General features: G+C 40.0%; 1 protein-coding gene across 5 annotated transcripts in view; it reads left to right on the top strand.

The window, feature by feature from the left end:
- The window catches only part of GLP2R (glucagon like peptide 2 receptor), a 39,036-nt gene that overhangs the window by 7,261 nt on the left and 6,771 nt on the right, over positions 1 to 25,004 (top strand). For 4 of the 5 annotated variants that reach the window (XR_001878241.1, XM_017835930.1, XM_017835929.1 and 1 more), the window contains exons 3-12: positions 2,640 to 2,748; positions 5,440 to 5,544; positions 7,004 to 7,125; positions 8,876 to 8,982; positions 9,576 to 9,732; positions 11,033 to 11,192; positions 20,122 to 20,182; positions 21,534 to 21,603; positions 22,410 to 22,498; positions 24,001 to 24,139. Coding sequence is in view for 4 of the 5 variants with exons in the window: in XM_017835930.1 (XP_017691419.1) it covers positions 2,640 to 2,748; positions 5,440 to 5,544; positions 7,004 to 7,125; positions 8,876 to 8,982; positions 9,576 to 9,732; positions 11,033 to 11,192; positions 20,122 to 20,182; positions 21,534 to 21,603; positions 22,410 to 22,498; positions 24,001 to 24,139 (1,119 nt within the window). In the remaining variant the exon portion in view is untranslated. The remainder of the gene's footprint in view (positions 1 to 2,639; positions 2,749 to 5,439; positions 5,545 to 7,003; positions 7,126 to 8,875; positions 8,983 to 9,575; positions 9,733 to 11,032; positions 11,193 to 20,121; positions 20,183 to 21,533; positions 21,604 to 22,409; positions 22,499 to 24,000; positions 24,140 to 25,004) is intronic. The other variant, XM_017835926.1, reaches the window with a different exon arrangement.

Below are 25,004 nucleotides of genomic sequence, written 5' to 3'. Positions count from 1 at the left end.
TTACTAAAATTTGTCTATAGCTGGGAATTTAAAAATTTTTTTTAAGAGTATAGTAGATTTGATATCAGAACTAATTTTATCATTGGAGATAAATTTAATTTTTTTCCTCTCTGCTAGCAGCTGTTGATTTACATCCCTGACTTCACCTTTTCATGCTAATGTCTAGGTCTCTTTCCTTTCTGCCTACAGTGCTAAGGGGGTAACTCAAGCCAGCACATCCAAGCAGGGCTCCTAAGACTCTACTCTCAGTCCCTTTATCAATCAGCACTGACAATCCCCTCAAGCCCTGTCATCTGTGGCCACAGAGCTATCCACACCTCATAAATGCTGCAACTCTCTCCCATGCAACACGCCAGAATTTGTCTGTCAAAGCAAGTGCCTGTTCAGACATCAATGTCCTTTTTTGCTTTACTTGCGGTCTCAGCCCATCTTCACCCAGAAAAGAAAAGAGTGGGTGATAGGCCCAGTATGACCTTGTGGGTTGAGGGTGGATTGTTCTTGCTTTTAGGAGCAGCTTAACATGTTTGGGCACGGAAGATTCCAGAGCACAGCACAGGGTGAGCAGGCAAAGGGAAAGAGCCAGAGCAAGTGTTCTGGTTCCAGCCATGGTAGGGACCCAGAGATTATTCCATGACACCTCTCATCATTGCTGGGGGAGGGGGAAGGGACTCTCTTCCAGGGGGAAGGGGTTACTTCCAGTCAAGCAAATGTGGAGGAAGGACCGGTTTGGTACTGTCTGTTTTCAGGGGTTGATTTCCATGTGAGTAGTTTCTTTTCTTGTACCCTCTATCCTTAGTACTGATGGTGTTGCTGTTCTCTTTCTTATCTCATTGCTTTTTCCAGTAAATTGTTCTTATCTCAACTTGTGATCTTTGCCTTTGTGCCTCCAGTTAGAGAGGAGAGGGGAAATAGTTCATGGTTTTATTGGGAGTACTAAACTGGAGAATACCATTCCTAAACCATGACAGCCTGGAGCCAGGAGCCTGTCAGCATAGGAGCAGCCAAGCAGTGGAGACTGTTCTTGTAATCACAGGATGGTGGCTTTCCAGAAGGGACTCAGTAGAGTCTGCTATCATTAGACTGACTAAATCTGAAGTTAAGACTGTCTTCAAAGCTTCACTACTAAAAGGGAGATTTTTCTTGATGTGCTTTTATTTCTATTCTTTCTAAACAGATCACATCAACATATCATATTCCAGATTAAACTGTCTTCAGAAATGTAGATTTTCAGAATTTAAAAATTCTTGATCTCCTCTGGAAGAGGAAGATCGGACCGGAAGGTGTAGAAAAAAACAGCTTTGAAAATATCTAAAACATAGATATTACATAGTAATACTAGACATTATATATTGATATAAGATATTAGATATAACATTAGATATTGAAAATATCTAAAACAAAAAAAACCCCAACCCCAGCAAAGCCCCCCAATCACGCAAAAACATCTCATCCTAAAAAGGAAAAAAAACCCAAATAAAAAAAAAGGAAAATAAATGTACTTATAAAAGTTCAGAACATAAGAAAATCCATTTGTGTGAGATGTTTCATATGGAGAAAATTTTGAAAAGGGGAAAAACAATTCTCCATTTTATTACATGGGTAATCTTGAGGGCAAAGACTCTTCTCACCTATGGACACAAGAGGAAAGCAAATTAGTGTCCTGTCCAGGCAAAAAAGGGCAGCACGGTGCAGATGAGAGAGTAAAACTAAGATTTACGAAAGTGTTTCTTAAAAAAAAAAAGAGGAAAAGAAATATGTCTAGGGCACAATTGTGCAGCTGCTAGTGAAATAAGTGGTCTTTGAAATGCTGGACAGGAGTACAGAACACACCAGAGGAAAGGTGGTATTAGTTAAATAACAAAGCTTATTCATTACTCTTATATTCTTTTTCTTTTTCTTTTTTTTTTTTTTTTTGCTGTACTCAACCAGGTGTGCTTCATTATCTTTAAAAAACTGTAAAAATAAACAGCCCTCAAAATTATCATCAGTCAGATTCCTACATTAAACTAGCAGAAACATAAATCCATGGCTGACGTTGGCATAAGTTAACTATAAAAAGACTAGAAAGACTGTAAGGTTAGTGAAGATCAGCACACATTTTCTACAGTAGAGGAATGAAATGACAATATTTTTAGTGCACCCTCACAATTCCTGGCAATTAAATGTCTATGTAGATCTTTTAAAAGGGACTTTACAGAAGTTGAAAAAAAAAATTGTGGTAATACAGCACTATGGCAATACATTACTTGTTTGGGCAGAGATAGCAAATGAAGAAATTTCAATAATAGTGTGGTGAGGCCCTGGCACAGGTTGCCCAGAGGAACTGTGGCTGCCCCATCCCTGGAAGGGTTCAAGGCCAGGTTGGACGGGGCTTGGAGCAACCTGGGACAGTGGAAGGTGCCCCTGCCCATGATGGGGGGCTGGAACTACATGATCTTTAATCTCCCTTCTAACTCCAAGCTTTCTGTGTTTCTGCGATTCTATAATTTCCAGAGAAGGAATGTCTCTTTATCTCCCTTTTTATCTACCCTCCATTGTCCTCTCTGTCCTCTTCTTTCCTCTTCTCTGACATTTCTTATAATGGAAAGAATCCTGCCATTAAAGACCACAAGATTCTAACTGATTTTCCTCATGTACAGTATTTTCACTCCCAGGCCAAAGGATCTCTGCTGGAAAAAACCACTACTGAATGGAATAAATATAAACAGGAATGCTTGAAAATGCTACAGGAATCAACTATAGATACTGGTAAGGAATTAAACAGCACAATAAAGAATCATGTTAAGTAACATAAATGCGTATGCAAATCATGAAATTAATGGCTCTCTTATTCCTGAAACATATTAGGTTCCTACACATAAAACCAGGTCATATAAAGAAAGGAAACACTGAACAGATGATGCCACTGTGGTGTGTCATTGAGTGCCTGGTCCAGAGGTATCTGCTAGCCATTTTTTGTAAGAACCTGGTAAGACCAGTTTTCACTTCCTGTTTCAGCCTGAAGGAAGTCAAACCTGATTCCTGGAAACTATGCTAACCCCAGGAGAACAGAGCATCCAGGAAAAAGAATATGTCTCCCATTTCTGTACTTTGAAACCTGAGCCATGGCAAAAAAGGATTCAAAACACTTGGGACATGACAGAGGACAGAGTCTGTTTTCTGCCTGGTCAAGGCAGCTGAGGAGCTGCTGCCTTCTCACAGGACTGCTTGTGCATTTTGGGACACAGCCATTAGGATAATAAGTTGAGATACAGAACCAGGTTTCCCCATGTTTGCTTGATACAAACATTAGCTTTATGTCCCTTGTTTATTCTCTTGTGTCTATGGCTCTTGGATTCTTGGATAAAGAGCAGTATAGCTTCAGAGGACGGCGTCTTGTCCTGAGTCCACACCTCCCAACTTTGGTTAGGTGCTCAAAGTTTTATGCTGTTTGGCAAAAGAGGATTTTATAATCTGTCATTATTTCGCTCTGCTCATGTGTAAACTCTGCTCAGTAGAGTATAAACTCAGCTCAGCTAGGTGTTTTGTCTTAAAGAAAAGATAACAAGGGTTTGGTTACAGTAGTTGGAGAAATCCAAGAAGCAGCTGGGAGAGAGGTGACTGCAGTTCACCAAGGAAAGATTAAAAGTGAATCTGGCTATAGGCAGGTATTGAAAGCACCCTCACCAAATTTGATGGGGACTCCAAATGAGGAGGTGAGGTGGATGTGTCAGAAGTCAGAGTCATCTGCGGAAAATAGGACAGAAAACACAGAAAAGTCAGAGAAAGAAGCTTGCATAAGTTACACGCTATGTGACTACAGTCAAAGAGGCAAGAAAGTGGTGAGGACTGCAGAGAGGACAAGTGTTTTTCTGAAAAGCAAGGGAAGCAAAGCACAGATCAGCTCAGCCAGTACACATGCAGTATGGTTTACAACTAACGCTGACAGGAAAGAAAGAGAAAGAGTAGTGAGCAGCTAGAGATCAATGACCAGTGGTGACCTTAGTGTGCAGAAACCCTCAGCATGAAGCAAAAGAAGAGTATGTTCTCCTGCGAAGGCAGAGAATGGTGTCTTTGGTGGCAATTAGAACTAAGCCAGATGACCCTTGCAAGATATTAGAGGGAAGTAGTTTGTAGTAGGTGATGAAGAGAACTATGGGGACTCAGAACTTCAGTTTTCATGAAATCAAAAAAAAAAAAAAAGAGGTATTTTTCTGGCAGCCTACCCAATCTACACTTGAACAAACCTTGATCAGAAATTGGGGAAAGGAATAATAAAAATGCAGCTGTAAATGTTAACAGTTACACAGGTCATAACACAGATGGTGCCACAGATGTTGAGCCTCAAAGATACAATGGAATTTGTAAGAATGCACATACTGTGCTCTGTATTTGAACAGAAGCACCCCACAAAAGATGCTAGTGAGATAGCACACAATATATTTTTGCTAAGTGAGAAGAACTTCAGTGTATCCCAAAAAGAAAGACACTAGGGAAGCCATTAATGCATTTTATTTTTTGTTACCGTCACCTGATTGCACCGTTTCAATTCTGCGTTATCAAATGTTTTATCTTTACCTTAAGTCCTGGGAGTGATATGATACCTATGAATCTTAAAACTGAGTTAGTCTGAGATATTACCAGCGATACCACCTCTGGTAATATCTCTTGTAATAAGAGATATTGCCCAAAGACTAAGAGAAGTCACTGTGAGAAGCTGGCAGAGGTCTGAGCTAAGAACAGTTGTCACAGGGTTCGGGAAAGGTGAAATATCTTCCATTTACCAGTCTGCTGCATGTACCAAAACCAATGAGTGATAGCATGCCCAGAATCTGACTGTTATATTTGGACCACAGAGGCCTCAGGATCATAGTCTCGTAAAATCACAGACACATAGAACTTCCTGAGTTGGAAGGGACCCACAAGGATCATCCCATCCAACCCCTGGCCCTGCCCATGACACCCCAACAATCCCACGATCTCCCTGAGAGCATTGTCCAAATGCTCCTTGAGCTCTGGCAGCCTTGGTGCTGTGCCCACTGCCCTGGGGAGCTTGGTCAGTGCCCCACCACCCTCTGGGGGAAGAACCTTTTGCTGAGATCCCACCTGACCCTGTCCTGACACAGCTCCAGCCATTCCCTCAGGTGCTGTCACTGGTCACAGAGATCAGAGATCAGTTCCTGCCTCAGACCACAGTGAGGTCTGACCTCAGTATCTGTGAAGAGCAATACCCTTATCTCCTAGTAAAGTGTGTAAAACCTGCAGCTGTTGTGTGGATCCAAGGAAAAAAGGCAGTAGCTGTTTCTGCCCTGTGCATGGAGCACTGCACAGTGAATGCACAATGTTTATCTGCTACATCTTGTTACTCTGGAGTAGCTTGCAGGTTACCTGGAACAGCACACTGGTTTGTCCATTGTCTGGACAGCTTTTTGTAAAACTTTTATTTGCTTCTCTCCCCAGGAATACATTGCAATGGGACATTTGATCAGTTTGTTTGCTGGCCTTACTCACCCCCAGGAAATGTCTCTGTTCCTTGTCCTTCATATTTGCCATGGTTGGAAAATGGTAATGTGAAAGTGGTAACTTGTCTTCGAGTTTGTGCTGGGAATCCAGCTAAAGGACAGGTGATGCTTGTCTATCTTGTCCCAGTGTCCTCTGAAGTGTCTGAGTGCTCTCTTGGGTCTTTCTACCCCTTTTCTGAATTGAGGCACAAAATCATTGTTGATGTTTATTTGCTGTTTTTTTCCATTTGTGCTTGCCACATCTCCGTATTTTCTGCTCTAAAGCAACATTTGCAAGGTCACATAAAGTTATTGTCAGGACTTTATTGATAGTAACAGATCAGGGGCTCAGATTCTGAAGTTCAACTTCTGGGGTCCCCACTGACCCCCAGACATGAAGTTCTCTCCCAGAAAACTGTAAGAGCCAAACCAAGCAGCAGACCAAGCAGTCAACCCTCCAGTAGGATATAGCACACCAACAGCAAGTGGTGTGGTGAACAAACAAGCCTTCCAAGTAGCGTTTTCCTGGCAGGAGTGGAGCAAGGAAGCTCTTAAGAAGAGAAAAATAAAAACATCTTCAGAAGCAAAATTGTTGAAGAGCAAACAACATTACATTTCTCCTAAAGAAACGAAAGGCTATTCCTACCACCACAGACCAACATTTGTGAATCCTGCTACACAGCCTTTCTTAGCTGCATTTCTAATACCACTTGGAGGGACCAATTCTGCCTGAGTTTTTTAACACTTGGGAGACTACTATAGGCTGCTAATCTCAGCTTTCTCGAGCTCACACCACACATAGTTTGTTCTTTAATATCATTTGTTCTTTTTTATGCTGATAAGCAGAAAGAGACCAAGCTTCTATCTAATCTTCCAAACAACCGCTTCTGCCAACAATTTAGAACAGATCCAGCTCTTCACAATAAACACGAAAACATCTTCCCTCCATGTAACAGAGACTCTTTTTTCTCTTTTTCTGTCTGAATTTCCACAAAAACTAGGACAATGCAGTGAAAGCCAAGGAAGATTCACCAGTTCACTCCAGGTGCTGAAGGGGCCCCATAACACAGAACTGAAACACCAGCCTGCAACACTTGCCATACCAGGTGTTACAGGGAAAGATTATTCCCTAATCAAATTCTCCTAAAGTTTTGACTGCACAACCTGGGCAATGAATTACCCATATTTGATGGAGCTTAGGAGCTTAATGAGGAAAAAGAATAAGTTGAGATTTATTTTTTTTTTTTTTTTTTTTTTTTTTGGATGTAGTAACTGTGTGGAGTTGTTTGTAAAAATCAGGTACATTCTGGGAATTTATTTCTACTAGATTACATTCCTACTTTGTCCTATGTAAATATGGAAAATATATTGTCCAAGACAAAAGAAAAGTGGGGTTTATTGCGTTTTTGAGTGGGGGTGGTGTGGCATCTATTGTGGTGGTACAAGGAAGAAATCTTTCCAACGTGTATGAAAAATGAAATCTTTATTTTGATCTTTCTGACTAAACCTCTGTTTACTTTCAGGAAGCATAGGGCATGTATACAGAGTCTGCTTGGATGAAGGGATTTGGCAAACAAGGGAAAATTCCACAGACATTTGGCGGGATAGTTCAGAATGTTCTGAGAAAAATCATTTCAAAAAAAAAGTAAGTATGTTTTATATTATGGTTGAATACTTTAATCTTCTTAATCCCTTCTTGAGTAACTGACAAAACATTTCCACTGAATACCTGCAATGAATGTTCAAATTTCATTTAAGTTACCAAATGTTATTTTATTTAGAAGCAGCAGAAGAGGAAATATTAAGGAAGGGGATTCCTGCTTTAGATGCCACAAATTATTTTCTGTTCAGAGTCCAGTGTTCACATATGCTGTTTTTCCCTAATATAATCGAAAAAGACTGCAACCTGTCAAGCAAATAACTTAAAGGCAAACATCCCAGCATCTCCACAAATTATAGTAGTCTATCAAGTTCAGACAACTTCCCTCCTGAGCCCTTCAACATTTAATAAGCCTTTTAGCACTTAATGAGTCATTAATTGGTCATTTCAAGTTTAACTGGTCAGAGACTGGAGGATTCTCTCTAGTGCTGATGCCTTCCATCCTGTATTTTCCGTATTGCATCAGCCCAAGAGCTGGACTTTGTCAACAGAGGGGAAACTTCTTTTGCCGTGGAATTTAGCTTAGCTGATGTAAAAATTAGTCTTTTAGGTGAGCACTGTTATTTTTTACTTTATTGGATGAGTGCTGTTTATTACTTTATTGAGTAACATTGCTTTATTGATTAGTAATGAAACACTATTAGTTCAGTATCTCCAGGCACTACCACTACTAAGTTTTTCATAAGCTCTTTATATAGTGAGTACATGAATTTATAAACTTTCAGTTTATTTAGTGACTAATGGCTGGGAATCTCCTGCAGCCACACTGCTCTGCCTGGTCATTTTCATGCTCTTCAAGAGGCCCAGCTCACAAGCATAAAATCATTAAGGACAACTACTAGCAGAAAGACAGTGCTAAAATCCCTTGTGCTGAGAAGGAAAACAAGAAAAACAGCAAACTCACTGAGGAAAAGACACAGGTTCCAAGAAAATCTCTGCAGGCCAGATATGGATTATGAAAATCACATATATCTCACATTCCCTCTGCAGAGAAGCTTTCATTGAGCTAGAAAAGGAGTATGAATAGTTGAGAGGTAGACATAAACGGCTAAAATGGAAAAACCTAGCAAAAAAAAAGTTAAATGAAGCAAATTGGAAGGAAATTTGTGGTCCAGGGCCAGGAGCTGAACTTGGACTCCTTGTGGGTACCTTTCAGCTCAGGATGTTCTATGATAATCTATGAAAATGTAATTGCTTTCCTTCCTCCTCTGGGGTCTTATTTGTCACTTGAAGACATTCTATACGGTCCAATTTAATAATTTTTATTTTTTTCCTTTGAACTCAAGGCTGAAGTCAGGCTATTTCAATACCTCTAGACAGAGCTAACTCTCAAAATTGTACAGCACAACTGATCTATAACTGTGTCTCCAGGCCACACACAGAGTAAGTGTACTTGTGTGTGCAGGTTGAGTGTGTTGATCTCTGCAACTGTTAACCCACCAGGATCTATTTGGTGCATGGAATCATGGCAATGAGTAGCTGTGATTCAGACTATGAATGGTGTTTGTGCAGGAGAAATTTGAAAAGAGTCTGAGAGTGCTTTTGAATTTAAAAAGAAACTAAGGCTGGCTGCAAATGTCTCTGTCATGCACTGGTTTCACAAGGCAGTGCAGAGGGCAGGCACAAGAACTCTACCTTGGCTCCTTGCAACTTGAAGGTGAACATGAAAGTTTCTGAGCTGTGTTTGTGATCTGCCCACCTGCCTACATAACATATTTTTCTTCTTTGTTTCTAGGAAGAAGAACATAAACTACTTACCACATTACAGCTGTTATACACTATAGGATATTACTTTTCTCTGATCTCACTTGTATTAGCTCTGCTTATACTTTCTTTACTCAGGTTAGTACAAATTTACATGCATTTTAGAAGTACAGACTCCTGTATACACATTCTCCTTTTTATGTAATTGAATGTATTACTTAGATTGCAATGCTCGGGTACATTCCAGCCTTCCAGTACCTAAAGGGGTTACAAAAAATGCTGGGAAGGGACTTTGGACAAGGGCATGGAGTGACAGGAAAAGGCTTTAAGATGGAGAGGGTATATTTAGACTAGATATTAGGAAGAAATTCCTGTGAGGCCGTGGCACAGGTCATCCACAGAAACTAGTCTCCCCATCCCTGGAAGTGTTCAAGGCCAGGTTGGACAGGCCTTGGAGCAACCTGTTCTAGTGGAAGGTGTACCTGACCATGGCAGGGGGTGGAATGAGAAGGGGATTATGGTCCCTTCCAACCCAAACTATTCTGTGATTCTATGTAAATAACTTGTTTTCCTAATAAGCAATACAAAAGCAATTCCTAAGCAAAATCCATTCATGACAACAATATGAATACAACAGCTGTTTTGCTACTTTTTTTGTTGATTTTATAAAATTTTATTTCTGCAAATTAAATATATTGCAGAGGATTCATACATTATTTTTTCTCTCACAGAAAACTTCACTGCACAAGAAACTACATTCATATGAATTTATTTGCATCTTTTATCTTGCGTGCCACAGCAGTTCTTATAAAAGACACTGTATACTACAATATTTACTCAAAGAGACCAAATGATGAAACTGGATGGATACTATACCTCAGTCCAGAGGTAATGAGTTATTTCATAGTTAATAGTAAATATGTGCTACTAGTGGCCATAACAGTTACAGTTTTGAAAATTTGCCATCATCAGGTTTTGAGGTATTTGTTGATTGAACTTAGGATGTTGAAATTTTGCTGATAAAATTTGGCGTAATCAAGATAAAATTCTGATTTGAAAAATTGTAATAGATTGATTTTATAGGAAGGCTCTTATAGAAAGAACATATTAATGGAGTGCTATATTTAGAAACAGACACCTAAGTAAAACAACTCACACCTGCAACTTTCAGGAAGAAATCTCAGTATTTATTTGGCACCTATTTAACACCACATTTATTCACTCCTCTTATGCATAGCATAAAGCAGTGCACACAAATCTTGCTTTTCCGACAATAGTAATTGTAGTGGTTTAGGAATGGTATTCCCCAACTTGGTGTTCACTGAAACACCACGTGCCGCTCGCTCACTCCCCCCATCCCCCTGCAGTGGGAAGGAGAGGAGAATTAGAGACACAAAAGGCAGAGATCGTGGGTTGAGAAAAGAGCAATTTACTGGAAGAAGCAATGAGATAATAAAATGAACAGTAATATCCACAATACCAATGACAAAGGTAGGCAAATGATTCACACCAATCACTCACCATGTGGAACTGATGCCACCTGACAGCTCACCCAGCAAACTGGAAAAATGCAACTGCCCTGCGCAGGGCTGGGGTGAGATCGAAAACCCTGGGGTCCTGCTGTACATCTCCTGGCTGCTGCAAAAGTTACTCCTGTCTGGCTGGAACCAGGACAGTATCACACAGTGTATTTCTTCCCTGTGAGGGTGGTGAGGTCCTGGCACAGGCTGCCCAGAGAAGCTGTGGCTGCCCCATCCCTGGAAGTGTCCAAGGCCAGGTTGGATGGGGCTTGGACCAACCTGGGCTAGTGGAAGGTGTCCCTGTCCGTGGCTGAGGGGTGGAACTGGATGATCTTTAATGTCCCTTCCAACCCAAACCATTCTGTGATTCTGTGATTTTCTATGAAACAGCACTAAGAGAGAGGAAAAACAGTATAAAGGCTTTTCTGTACTAGGAAAATTTTCTTACATTTGTTTAGAAAATGGAATAACAACACCTCATTTGTGACCACTGTGAATACATTATACTTGTAGAATGTTGTAAGAATAAAGCTTGCCCATGTCCACAAGCAAAATTAACTGCAAGATGTTAATGGTGACTATTATTTTAATAGTTCATCAGTAAAAATTCTGATATGCGGATTATGACACCTATATTTACAATGATTCCTGATCTCTCATTCCTACAGATTGTAATAATTTGCAGGACTGCCCAGTTTTTCATGCATTACTTTGTTGGGGCAAATTACTTTTGGCTATTAGTAGAAGGTATTTATCTGCACACAGTATTGATAACTGTGGTACTCTCTGAAAGACGACTGCTGCAGACATACATTGTGATAGGATGGGGTAAGTCCTTAACTGTTTCTAAGTACTTGATTATGTGATGCTTTGTTGAGTCAGTGGAGGATATTTTGTAAAGAAGAAAGTAAAATCTGAACTCTGTTAGTTTTGAAGCCAGCAATTGTAAATGAGAGTATGCCAGTAGTGGTACATTCATGGCAGTTTAGCTGGACCTGCACGTAGAGGACTTAGCAAAATTGGTTCATAAGAAAACAGGAGCCTGGTGGGCAGAACAAGAAGAAATTTTACTATATTTGACTGTATATTCTGTCGTCACTGAATATTATGGTACCACCAGCAACTTCATTTCCTTCTTTTGTATTAGAGCACCTACATAACAAAAAATGTCAAAACATAAGCAATTTTCTTTTAAATGTTCCCCTTCCCACCTCACCTGAAAGTTCTACAGTGTGCTTTAAAGTAGAGGACAATGTGAAACACTGCATGAGTCAAGTCTTACATTTCAGGCATTTTTCGTGAAATAAAGACAATGTAATGTTAGTTACAAGCATTTAAACAATTTTGCATATACTACGTCCTGTAGTCTGACAATTTTTTATTTTTTTTTTGCTTACTCAGTGAGTGTAATTCTGTATCTTGCCTGGACAAAGGAGAAAATCGAGGTTTCCCAATTACAGATAATCATCTAAAAGCTACCTGTACAACTTGCTGGCCTTTGAAAGTTTAAAATTAGGATTAAAATTGTCCTCTTAAACAGTATCTAAGTTTGTTGCAAGAGCTTTTGATTCAAATCTGGGGGCCTGAGCTAAGAAGCAGGATAGAAGGGTTGGTCATAAGAAGTTCTGACTATAAAACTTCTATCAATGTATGATTTTACAAGATGGTTCACTGTCACTCCCGGAGTGTGTGCTTCACAGTGTCGCGGCCCCAGCCTGGCCCCGGGCGTGTGTGTGCGGCCCGGCCCCAGGTGCAGAAAGGAGCGAGAGAGTGGGAGCTTCGCCGGTGCGGACAGTGCCATCGTGGGACATGAGAGGGGGAGCTTCGGAGCACACAGAGAAGGACAACTCTAAACCCAGGCAGATGGAGCTCGATCAGCCCTGTAAGGTCATCCATCTAAGAGAAGGTCATTCTAATTAAACCTATGTCCTGAGGACCTCGCTGCCACCGTCAAAGCTCACTTGGCCCTGGCAGATGAACCTCAGGATTAAAGGGTGGGTTCAGTCCAGCGCATGCTGCGTCTCACCTAAAAAATCCATTGCGCAGGCTCGAAGGCCTTACCCGCATTTGCAAAGCCCTGTAGTGACATCTACAAATGCAGTCACACAAAGATCAAAAGACAAAGGCATACATCTGCCTCCAAAGGTGTACCCAAATTAACTCTCGCATGCTGGAACATCAGAACCATTCGGCAGAGAGCGGATGTCCTGAGCGTCGCTCTGCCCTAACTGCCCATGAACTGTCACATCTCAACATCGACATTGCCGCTCTCAGCGAAGTTCGCCTTCATGAGGAGGCAGCCTCAGAGAACATGGTGCCGGTTACACACTCTTTTGGTCAGGTAAGCCCAGAACTGAAAGGCATCTCTCAGGAGTCGGCTTCATGATCAAAAACTCTATTGTTCCTAAACTCGAAAATCTGCCAACAGGTCATTCTGACCAAATTATCTCCCTACATCTTCCACTACACAACAAGCAACACGTTGTCCTCTTTAGTATATACGCCCCAACTCTCCAAGCTGACCCTGCTGAAAAAGATAAATTTTACACCGACCTGCACCGCCTTACCCAGGAGGTTCCTGCAGATGATAAGATCATTATCCTTGGTGATTTCAACGCCAGAGTAGGAAAGAATTTTGAAACCTGGAAAGGAATATTAGGCAAGCATGGTGTTGGAAGCTGCAATGATAATGGTCGACTTCTGCTAGAATTCTGTGCAGAGCAACAGCTCACCATCACTAACACTATCTTTCAGCAGAAAAATAGTCTGAAGACAACCTGGATGCATCCCAGATCCAAACATTGGCACCTCATCAATTATGTCTTGGTGTGTCGGAGGGATGTCCAAGATGTCCACCACACCCGTGGGATGCCCAGTGCAGAATGCCAAACAGACCATCGACTAGTGCACTACAAACTTAACCTCAATCTTAAATTCAAACCTAAAAGGGGCAGTATCCCAAGGAGGAGACTCCAAGTTAACAATCTCCAGTCAGCCACAGTGAGAAACAAATTCCAGACTAATCTTCAAACTAGGCTAAAAAACCATTCCATGGATTCTACAGATACCTCTCTTAAAACACTTTGGCACCATATTAAAAACAGCATCCTGCAGTCCTCTGTAGAAACCTTAGGGTTCTCCCTCAAGAAGAACAAGGACTGGTTTGATGAAAACAATCAAGAGATCCAGGATTTGTTGAGGAAGAAGAGAACCGCCCACAAGCACACCTTGCACTGCCATTGTGGCACGTAAGAAAAACAGCCTTTCGCCTTGCATGCAGCAAGCTCCAACAGAAACTCCGTGACATCCAGAACAAGTGGTGGATCAGTCTTGCAGAAAAAAAAAACAATTATGCGCAGACACGGGTGATCACAGAGGATTCTATGGAGCCCTGAAAACAGCATACAGGCCTACATACCAAGCCCAAAGTCCTCTACTCAGTGCTGATGGTCAAACTCTTCTGACAGATAAAACCTCCATTCTGAATCGATGGTCTGAACACTTTCAGACTCTTTTCAGTACTAGCCATGTAGTCCAAGACTCAGCTATTCAGTCCATCACACAACAACGGGTGAAGTGTAGGGAACAAAACAAAGGTCTCTATGTAACCTTTGTTGATCTCACCAAGGTTTTCAATACTGTGAGCAGGAAAGGTCTATGGGAGATTTTGGAACATTTAGGTTGTCCCCCCACGTTCCTTAAAATGATCATCTCACTCCACGAGGATCAACACGGCCAAGTCAGATATGGCAATGCACTTTCTGAGCCCTTTCTAATAACCAATGGTGTGAAACAAGGCTGCGTTCTCGCACCAACCCTATTCACAATCTTTTTCAGCAGGACACTCCAAAGGACCACTGCAGACCTCGATGATCAGGACAGTATCTACATTTGATATCATACTGATGGAAGCCTTTTCAACCTAAGGCGACTGAAGGCCCACACTAAGACCTTAAACCATCTTATCCAGGAGCTGCTTTGTACTGATGACGCCGTCCTCGTTACTCACACAGAAGCAACTCTGCAGCGTTTAACATCCTGCTTTGCTGAGGCTACTGAGCTCTTTGGGCTGGAAGTCAGCTTAAAGAAGGCAGAAGTTCTCTATCAGCCGGCACCTCAGGAAGTCTTCCTTCATCCCCATATCACCATTGGTGAATCAGAGCTCAAATCAGTCCAGCAGTTTAATTACCTAGGCAGCCTCATCTCCTCGGATGGTAAGATTGACGGGGACATAGACAACAGGTTAGCAAAGGCATATAGTGCCTTCGGAAAGCTTCATAAAAGAGTTTGGCGAAATAAACACTTGAAGAAAAGTACAAAGATCGGTGTTTACAGAGCCATAGTGCTGTCTACTCTTTTATATAGATCTGAATCTTGGGTCATCTACCGCCACCACCTGTGACTCCTAGAACGCTTCCATCAACACTGCCTTCGTACAATCCTAAACATCCACTGGTCAGATTATGTGACTAATACTTCTGTTCTAGAACAAGCAGCAGTCACAAGAATTGAGGCCATGTTGCTGAGAACACAGCTGCACTGGGCAGGGCATGTCTCAAGGATGAAGGACCAACTACCGCCTCCCTAAGATCTTGCTCTATGGTGAACTTGCCACTGGCTGCCGCATGAGAGGAGCCCCGAAGAGGAGATACAAGAACTTCCTGAAACAACATCTCAGCCTTGGCCATATTGATCAACATAACTGGTCTACTCTGGCCTCCAATCAGGAGGTCTGGAGACATACTATCTATAACGCTGCTGCTTCCTTTGAGAACGTACGCAGGATCACCCTTGAGGAGAAAAGACAATGCAGAAAGAATCGTGCCCTGCAGAATTTACCACCTAAGGAGTCCTTCTGCTGTGCCTTTTGCAACCGGACATGCCTGTCTTGTAGTGGCCTTTTTAGCCACCAGCACGCTTGTAGCAAATGTGGGTAAAGCCCTTTCCCAAATCTTCGTTCGCGAAGCCTGGCCATGACGATGATCACTGTCACTACATCTGTGTCTATTAAATTGTGCTGAAAAAAGTAAAACTGTGTGTCCAGGACTGTGGGACTGTAGTGTACAGCACACTTGAAAAAAAGGAAAAGTGATTTTTAAAAGGATGGTGGATAATTTTTCAATTGTAAATAAACTATTCCATATTTACTGTGCTGTACTTCTTGCTAAAATTATCTAATAAATTGAGGTCTGATTTTAAAGAGGTGTTCAAACTTAAATGTAAATTGATGAAGTTGAAATTATTGAAATTTTAATCATTAAGTTGGAATGTTACAACATTTAAATATTTGAAGGAAATTTTTGGTTATTGTTATCAAAGCTGTGACAGCCTCTCTGTCACTTTGACAGTCATTCATGTAATTTAGTTTCAGTTATCTAAAAGCTGTACTGAGCTTGCTTTGCAAAAATCACAGGGAATGAAGACAGGTGATTTTACTACTCTTTGATGTCTACCTTATCCCTTGAATTTTAAAATGAAAATTGGATAGCATCTAAATCAAGCTACTGCAGAAATTTCTAGAAATGCTCTTCTAATATGACTATTCATTTATTAATAAAGAACCCTTGTAGAAAAATGTCAGTGCTTAAGGTAAGATTCGAAACAGAACTTCAAGCATCCAAATAGCCACACAGGGTGAAACCTCAGCGAAACATAAAGTCCTCTTGAAGTATACCGGATGGTTTTGCTCTAAATTAACTATCTTGTCTCAAAGAATAATGATCCGTTAAAGAAAACCCAGAAGATTTAGATGTCTCTTACAGAAATGACATGTGTTTACTACTACTGATCAGATTAAAAGGTACCTGACTTATGTCTCTTAGAGTGTTTGAACCAGGTTTTGAGCACACATGAGATAGTATCGTATGTATTGTTCTGAGGATGTCAGTAGAACGGACACTTAATTTTGTGCATTGTGTAATCTTGTTATTAGGTACCAATAAAAAAGTATTTGGACCCAGCAATGTTAGCAGTGGCACATTTAATTAGGAGCATTAAATCAGTTAGTTATCAGTGAACATAAAACTTATAGTTGGCATTGTGTCAGTTTTTCCTTTTGTTAACAATTAGAACACTTCTGCTCTTTTCTCCTTGTTTTGCAGTTTTAAATCCAAAATAAGATTTTATTTAGCTGCTTATAACAATAGAAGAGCTCTAACAGACTGTTTAGCATCTCATGCCTCTTAGTTCTTCAAAGACCAACTAAAAACTAGCTTATCTCCAGAAGTTAAGAAACTCAGGTTGTTTTAGCGAGGCCCATGAGAAGCAAAGGAGTTCTGAGGTTCAGATGACAAATGCAGAGTCCTCACTACTGAGCATCATCACAATTGAATAAAGTGGAAAAGCTGAGAGGACAGAAGGAGGATTAGACAGAGGTGTTTGCATTTTGACATCACATGAGAAAGGAGCTCCAGGAAAAAAATCATTACTTTTTATTGAGGAATCATGTACAGTGGGGAAAGACGGGTTTACTGCATAATTGCAAAAAAACTGATTATTTTTTCACATTTGAAACACGATGATTGTTCTTCAAGGTAAGCTGAAGCTTACCTTAATCAAGTTAACATAGTAAACAATTTGATGAAAATTGTTATTTAATACCTATGGTGAAGAAATAAGGAAAGCCTAAGCAAAGCAATCATCAATCATTTGGAACGCAGTTCCTCAAAGTTAATACTAAAGTTTTTCCAGGTTCCAAGGCAGAAATTTGATACATGAAATCTTTTTTCACCAAATATACTCATGTATTTAAACTGAGAAGGACATCTACATCTATGGCACTATATTACAACTCAGATTTGGGGACTAAATCTAAGTACATTTTGAGACATCTCTGTGGAGGACAATGTTTTGTCAGGACAAATACTAAGCATAAACTGGAATATTCGAATATTGCATTTTGGCACATGGACAGAAATTTGATGGTTAAAATTGCCTCAGAAAATTGGTCTTGCCCCAAAACAACTGTAGTTTTTTAGAGTAAAGGCACTTGACAAAAAAGAAGATAAAATACATTCCTGTATCCTTTTCTGCACAGTCGGTACTGAGTCCTGTGTTCCAGACCAACCAAGGGAAATCAAATAGTTAATATTAAAAAAACCCTCAAACTTTTCTGATTCTCTAACTATGAAGTCAGTTTCATACGATTAAAGCAGAATTCTTAATTTTTTCATCCTCGTTCCATCTCCCACCCTCTGTGTCTCCTCTGCTCCGCCAGTATGATTTCGGCTGTGTTCATCAAGTGCTCTGAGGGGTGTTTTCAGATCACAGAGTTCCTGTGTGTTCTTAGAATCAGGAAGAGCTTAAATCTTTAGTCTACCTGTGGAGGAGTACAAGGGTCCAGAAAGCTAAGATGATCCCAGATATGGAGGTAGAAACTGGAATACTTTATTGAACACGTGAGTGCAATTTAAGGGTCTTGGGGGCTGGATATGTTAATGAGGAGGATAGTTTATGATAATTAGGGGACTGACTATGGTAACTAGGGGATTACACAGGTTTCTGCTACAGTTACACAATTGATTAACATTTTCCTTAACCAGGATTACATGGGGGAGAAGAAAACAAAGGGGTTTCAACATGGTTTGATAACTTCATCTCAAAGTCCTTCCTTATCCTGCTGCAGGAGCCAGGTTAATCCACATGATTGTATATCAACAGGTCTCGTGAGGAAGGTCCAGTCCTTCAGATGCAGGGATTTCTCTCAGCCTCTGTTGCCCAAAGTTTACTGCATAGGCCCACCAAGCTCCTTTCTGCTGACAGCTGGGTTTCGGATCCTACAGAGGAGGGATTTAATTTTATCTAACAAGGTTAAATTCAGGTCACTAATACTGAGATTCTCTCTAGAACCAAAATAAGAAGAAAAGTAACTTTGTAGACTGAATTATTTCAATGTTTCAGTGAAGTGGGATATTACCTTAATCTTTTATGCAACTCTATATATAGGCACATTGGAACTTGTCTTATTTCCTACAGCATTTTTTTTCTCTGTCCTTCCTGTATTCATCCATTATGCTGCTGCGACAACTATTTCTCAGGCTTGTAGTTTTGAACATGCTACCCCATTTTTGGCATCTCTTCTTTTGCTCTTTTGCTTCTTCCTTATCAGATATAAAATACTTTTCTTCACTTTCACACTAATTCCCATCCTTCCTCATCTATTGAAAGTTCCTGTCAAAGCCTAACACCACACTCCATTGCCCATTGCCCAGCCTCTAGGCTTTGTCCTCTGTTGTGCCCTACACTTTCAAGGGTCCTTCTCACCACCCATGCCCTGATTTCTCTGCTCCCCTTCAGATTCTTCTTTATAGGACCCTTGTGCTCTACCAATATGGCCATATGAGCACACAGGTTGCTGATGCACCAAGACCACTGTCTTTCATGGTGCTTGGTGTTGTTTCACCATACTTCCGTATCTCTCTAAATCACTTTGTTGCTTTGATCACCAGCTTGTTGGATGAGTGGTGACTAGTTATTTTATTCCTTGTTCAAACTGCAATAGACAAGCTTGTTAGGAAATTTTCTCACTAGAGTAAGAGTATAAATAATAATGATCCTCCTGATTATTATTGTTACTATTATGCCTGTTGGTCATCCTCTATTGCACTCATATCTGCACCATATTCACTGATTTCCTAAAGGCTTTCCTCACTAATTAGCTTAATCTCTTATTTATATTTATTACCATCACTACTAAGATGGGCCATCTGGCAAGTGTCTCACAGACATGCATCAGCAGGGCTGAACTGCGCTCACACTGACTGAGACATTTCCTCAACTACTGTACAGGAACTGCCTTTGATAACATCCCCTCATCATCCTGGGTATCACCTTTCCTCATGAGACCACGTCATACTCCCCCGGATCTATTGCTCCATTAGCAAGTTCTCCATGCCCTGATTGTTCTCTGAGACCCGCTTGTTGCACCAATGCCATCTCCCACCCAAGTGAGACCCCTTTCATCTCTTTCCCCCTTTTTACCTGCTCAGAGATCTATTCATTTAGAGAGTATTTTGGTTTTGGACCTTTCCCTGTATCGCCACACTCCAGCTTTCTCCCTGACGTTAGCTAGTGTCCCAGAATACTGAATAATCCCTCTTCTGGCCCCGGCAAGCCACATCTCCTTTCATTTCTGCCACATCCACCACAGACTCTCCCATGTGTTATTGGGCTGAGAATGCAGTGGAACGCCTGCTTGTTGTAGCTCACATGCCTTCTGCTTCTGATTGAGACTTGTGCCCGCACATATGTAGACCATTGCAATAATGCACTAATTCTCTATTTCAGGGTTGTTTTTTTTTCCAGCCTGAAACCTATGACTTCTAGGAAGGGGTGAGGGCAACAATGGGGGAAGGGGGACCACAGATCCTCTTGAAGAGGTCCAGGACAACAATCCTTTATCAGCTCTTTTGATTAGGCAGAGTTTCATGCCTTCACTGAAAACTCTTTTAAGGTTCAACAACTGTTGCTTAAGGTAGTCTACGAGGCCTCATGTGCCAGTTACTTTGAATTCCCAGGGTCAGAAATTTAGAAAATTTCAAAAGGTCAGCAGTGTGTGTTTGTGTGTGTATGTATATGTCAGTCTGAAAATGAAAGATTCAATTACACAATGAAGTTTAATTTTGTACTTGAACTAGAAATGGGGAAAGCCAGGATTAGGTTGATTTTTGTACATTTCTAAATAGAAGACTGAAAAGCACATATTTCTGCACCACACACTTCTGCAAGCTTGGCTGTAATCGATGTCTTTTCCTTTCAGTTGTTCCGATCCTGTTTGTGGGCCCTTGGGGAATAAGCAGATCCAAACTGGAGAACACTGGGTAGGTTACTAAATAAAAAGAACCTTAGCACACTGTCTTTCTGTTTACTTAACTTTTCTGAAAGTCCTCGACAGTACTTGACACAAGTACTGATTACTAGATTATAAAATACATACAGCACCTATAGATACTTGTTACATTTTTAAGGTTCCTTTTACATTAAACTACTTCTAGGAATTCTCAGATTCACTTATGCATGAATCAAGAAGTAGAATGAACCTTCACTGTTCCTGAGAGGAAAGGTAGCACATCCAGTGTTCATCCACTTACATGAAGCAAGTTGTCAGCACCACCATCTTTATGGAGAGCATCCTCTCAGTAGGAAAAGGGAACCAGTGGTCTCCTTGGAGACCATCTACACTTTGCATTTAATTACTAACTATTCCCCGTCATTTTGTAAAAAACCAATTATTATGAATGCTAATGGCAAAATCTTATAGTCACTGAAATATGATACTAATGAATGTGTTCATATTTGGTGTAGGAATTAGTGACAGTAATGTGCACTAGTAAGCATCACTTTTCCAGTCTTCTGGTCTTCAATGATGCTGTTAGTAGCATCACATAAACTTTGTGAGTTTTGTATGATTTCTCTTGTTCTCTTTTTATTATTCATGGCTTCTAGAGAATTTAATGTGGAATGCCAATATAGATAATAAGCAGCAACCAAATAATAATTACAGGCTCATAGAGTTAGACGTTATCTAAATCGTAAATGACAAGCCAAGATAGTACAGAACCTCAGGCAAGAGAAAACATGTGCATAGGACAAATTAGAAGGCTAGAGCAGGATAAAAGGACATAGATTCAAGGAAACAGTATGCATATTTTTTAGCAAGACATGAAGCAATACCTGTTTACTACACAATTCTTAGTTTACTCATTTATAGTTTCCGATAGATAATTTAAGTAGGATGAATTTCATTATGAAGGTTTGGTGTCATATACAGTTATTTTGTGGATTTGAAGATTGAGTTTGCCAGATGGTTCTGAAGTTTGTGGTCCAGGGAAACAGCTCTCAGCATTCATGTGGAAAGATCTTCAGAATAAATACAATTAGAGTTGTTGATGAGACTCTTCCTAGTTTTACTCTGTTTCTTCTGAGGACCACCTGAAAAACTTGTACTGCATCAACTTCCTTTTGAAATATGTACACAGGTTATGTAAGCTTCCTAATTTTTCTATGAAAAATTATATATTAAATTATTATTAAAATTATGTATTATATGTCCATATATAAAATATAAATAGATAAATATATAAAATGTATGTTATATAAAATTACATGTTATATTAAATTATTATTAAAATTATATATTAAATATTAACTATACTTCAAATTATTCTCCAGGTGCTGGGGAACAAATGAACACATGGGAATCTGGTGGATCATCCGAGGACCAATGTTGTTTTCCATTACAGTAAGAATTATATAACCCATATTTTTTCCCCTCCTTGGTCTTTTTAATTAGTGCCTGTTTTGTCCTTCAATATTTTGGAACAAATAAGATACAGTTTCCTACTACAGAAATGTCATGGGGGATATAAAGTGACATAAGGGATAAACTATTGTTCAAATAATGAGGAAGCAGAGTTCTATGTTAAAAAATTAAAATATAATTTTGTACTGGAAGATCATGTATCACAAATTATACGCCAATCAGGCTGAATAAGGCAATGCAAAGTTCCTCAATTTTGCAACTTTAGTAACTTTTTTGCATAGGGCTTTTGGTCTGTGAAAGATAAATAGTTCATGACTCATAGGCATTGGCAGGTCTCATTAGAAAGAATTATTTGCAAATTTTTCTGGCTCAAGTCAGGACAATTTAATGAACAGAGGAGATAATCAGTTGTAAAAAGAATGCCCAGGGCTTTTTGGTCTGCCTACATCCTCTTTATCTGAAGAATTGCGATCACTGTGGATTTTTACTACATCCTGCTTACCTGTCATGGTTTGGTGAAGAGTTGCATGAGCTAAAGGTAAATAAACTGTTAGCTGCTTTGTTTGGAGAGAGTTGATACCAGCAGAGTCTGTCACTGCTGCTCTGTACTCTCTGCTGCAGATGTGGCAAAAACCTGCTTGAATTCCAGCCTCATCACAACTGCATTCCAGTTATTTGGTGGCAGGTTTTGCAAGTGTTTAATATCAATTTTGCATTTATTTAATAGTTATATGATTAGTGTCATAACATTTATATTAAGTAACCCATATGTATTTTTGTTAAAGGTTAACTTTGGCATCTTCTTAAAAATTCTCAGGATGCTGATTTCCAAACTAAAAGCTCAGCAAATGAGCTTTCATGACTACAAATACAGGTATGTAATAAGTAACACAGAAATCTAGGCCCTTGCTTTTTATTTTCTCATCAGAAGATTGACTGTTTGTCCTTAAATATTTACCTACCACCACCAGGCGTAACAGATACTTAGAGTATGATATAGGAAAGCCATCTGGGAAAAAAGGCTCCACAGACATGTCCTTATCTGAGAGGTAAAGACAGGTCAGCACCTATGTGCTGAGTTTTGTGGGCATTTTCACAAAGGTTTTGCAATGCAATGACATCCCTGCTCTCAGATATCTTCACTTACACCTGCGGCCTCTGCTGCTGTGATGCATTTTTCCCTTGAATGTGACAAAAGGTCCTCAAAAGAAAAGGGTGTGAAGATTTGTGAGACACTGAAATGTCTCTTAGTGTTTCTGATCTACCTTCTTCCTTAGCCTGCACTCTTGTAGGCCTTGGTGTGGGCTCTTTTGGAGGAGTCTCAATGTTACATCATATTAAAGTCTTGGAGTTGACATTTTCACAAGTATCTTCTCACTTCGTGGGAACTACAAGGGTAGGCTGCTCTGCAAGAAGCTAAGGCTGCAGTGAAAACCTGGAAACAATGGAAACATGAGGATTTAACTGCTTTCCATATCCCAGTCCTTTCCTGTTCTTAGTATCTTTTAGTATCATTGTGAACCCCTGGTTGCTACTACAGTCCTGCCTTACTAACACAAATTACTTTATTGTCAAAAAGAACCAGGCAAGGGGAGGGAGGATGAAAATTTTGCTACTGACTTCCTCTTAAACCTAGTATTACATCCCTAACAAAATAATATTTCCATTTTCCTTCAACAGTCAATGTCCAAAGGATCTCAGCTATATTCTGCAGAATGATACAGGAAGGTGGTTGTGATGTACAGACAGCAATGCCTATATTTAACATTGCCTAATGTTTTGCATTATATTCCACTTTCTACTGCTTATAATTTTGCTAAACTTTTAAAGAGTCAGAATGCAAATCATCCTCATAATTCACTTTGTTTTGAGAGCTCTTCTTTCATCCATATAAATATGTCCCCAGACTCATTAAAGAAGATTCTCTTCTAGCAAATTATTCTAGTTGCATTTTTTAGGAAGCAGATGACTGCTGACAGTACCGCAGGATGTTCTCAATGCAGCTACACAGAGCTTTCAGCAGTGATAGGAAGGTCTAAGGACCCTGTTATTAGACCACTCATGTTTAGCTATGTAAATATTTTTCTGTTACCTAACAACATAAGTTTGATGATAGCAGCCTTCCTGTTCTATTTCTTGTCCCTAACTTTTCACCTGAAACTCAAAGCCAAGATTCCTTCCTGTTCATACCTTTATGATAGTATGTTTCAAAACTCCTATCTGAGGATTTATTCCCAAAATCACGAAACTGCTAATACCACTCCAGAGTCAGAATATTGGGGGAATGTTTCTGGAATCATTTCGTTGTAGCTGAATTTTTTTATATTTGTACCAAGGATACTTAAAAATATAATAATCAAACATTTTCTTTTTAAGATTGGCAAGATCTACGCTTGTGTTGATTCCACTGTTGGGCATCCACGAGTTTGTATTTACCTTCATCACTGATGAACAGGTGGAAGGACTTCCAAGACACATAAGACTTTTCATTCAGCTGACAATGAGCTCATTTCATGTAAGTACTGTTTTGCAAGTACTGTTTTTAGGGGTCATGTTTTTAGATCCATGTGCATATGCTGCTCACCTATATATACCACAAATATAGAGAATTCTTATTTAATATTACGCTCCAACCTAAAATGTCTCTAAATACACTATTGCAGTGACAAGATAAAACATTCATAAACTGCATATTCAAAATATAGTAGTCCCAATCACCAAAAAAGGAGTCAGACATCTTCAGAAACAGTGCATCCTGTATTCTTTGATAGTAGGTGACAGTTCATCACAGACCCCTGAACACAGGATTAAAGAGATCTGTTTAAAGTAATCCCTGCCAAAATCATAACTATGAGAATGTCTGTCCTCATCCAAGGTTTGGGTTCCATTTCCCTAAAGGATCCGTTCATTCACCTTATCTGCAAAGTGACACTATGGGCTCCTAGATGTACACTCACAAAAGTACTGTACTCACAAATTTTTAGAGCTAGGAGAAAAATTTTCAGAGCCCTTACATGGATGGAACAGACACACAGACCAGTGTCTGTAGGTCGAAAAGAAGTTTCTTACCTATACAGTCAGCAGTGTTTTGCAGATGTTCACACACTTGACTCCTCTTCAGTCACCCTGCCTTAGTCTTGTGAAAGTAGGCAGAAACCTGAGATAGGAAAGGAAGAGAGTTTGACTGTAGCAACCCTGTGGCAAGCCTGAGAGGGTGAAGGACTCACACTCCAGTTAAATAGCCAATCCTAAGTAGTCCTAATCCTAGAGTGAGCTATCACTGGAACTCTCAGATGGTCAATGATGCACAGGTATAGGTGTGCTTCCCTATAATTATTTGCTCTCCAGTTTGCAAAGCCAAAGAACTGGACACTGGCACA

The sequence above is a fragment of the Lepidothrix coronata genome, unplaced genomic scaffold (assembly GCF_001604755.1).
Source record: "Lepidothrix coronata isolate B3197 unplaced genomic scaffold, Lepidothrix_coronata-1.0 Scaffold267, whole genome shotgun sequence".
In the NCBI taxonomy this organism is placed as follows: Eukaryota; Metazoa; Chordata; class Aves; order Passeriformes; family Pipridae; genus Lepidothrix; species Lepidothrix coronata.
The sequence above is the reverse complement of the archived record's forward strand: the minus strand, read 5'-3'. Positions and strand labels throughout refer to the sequence as shown.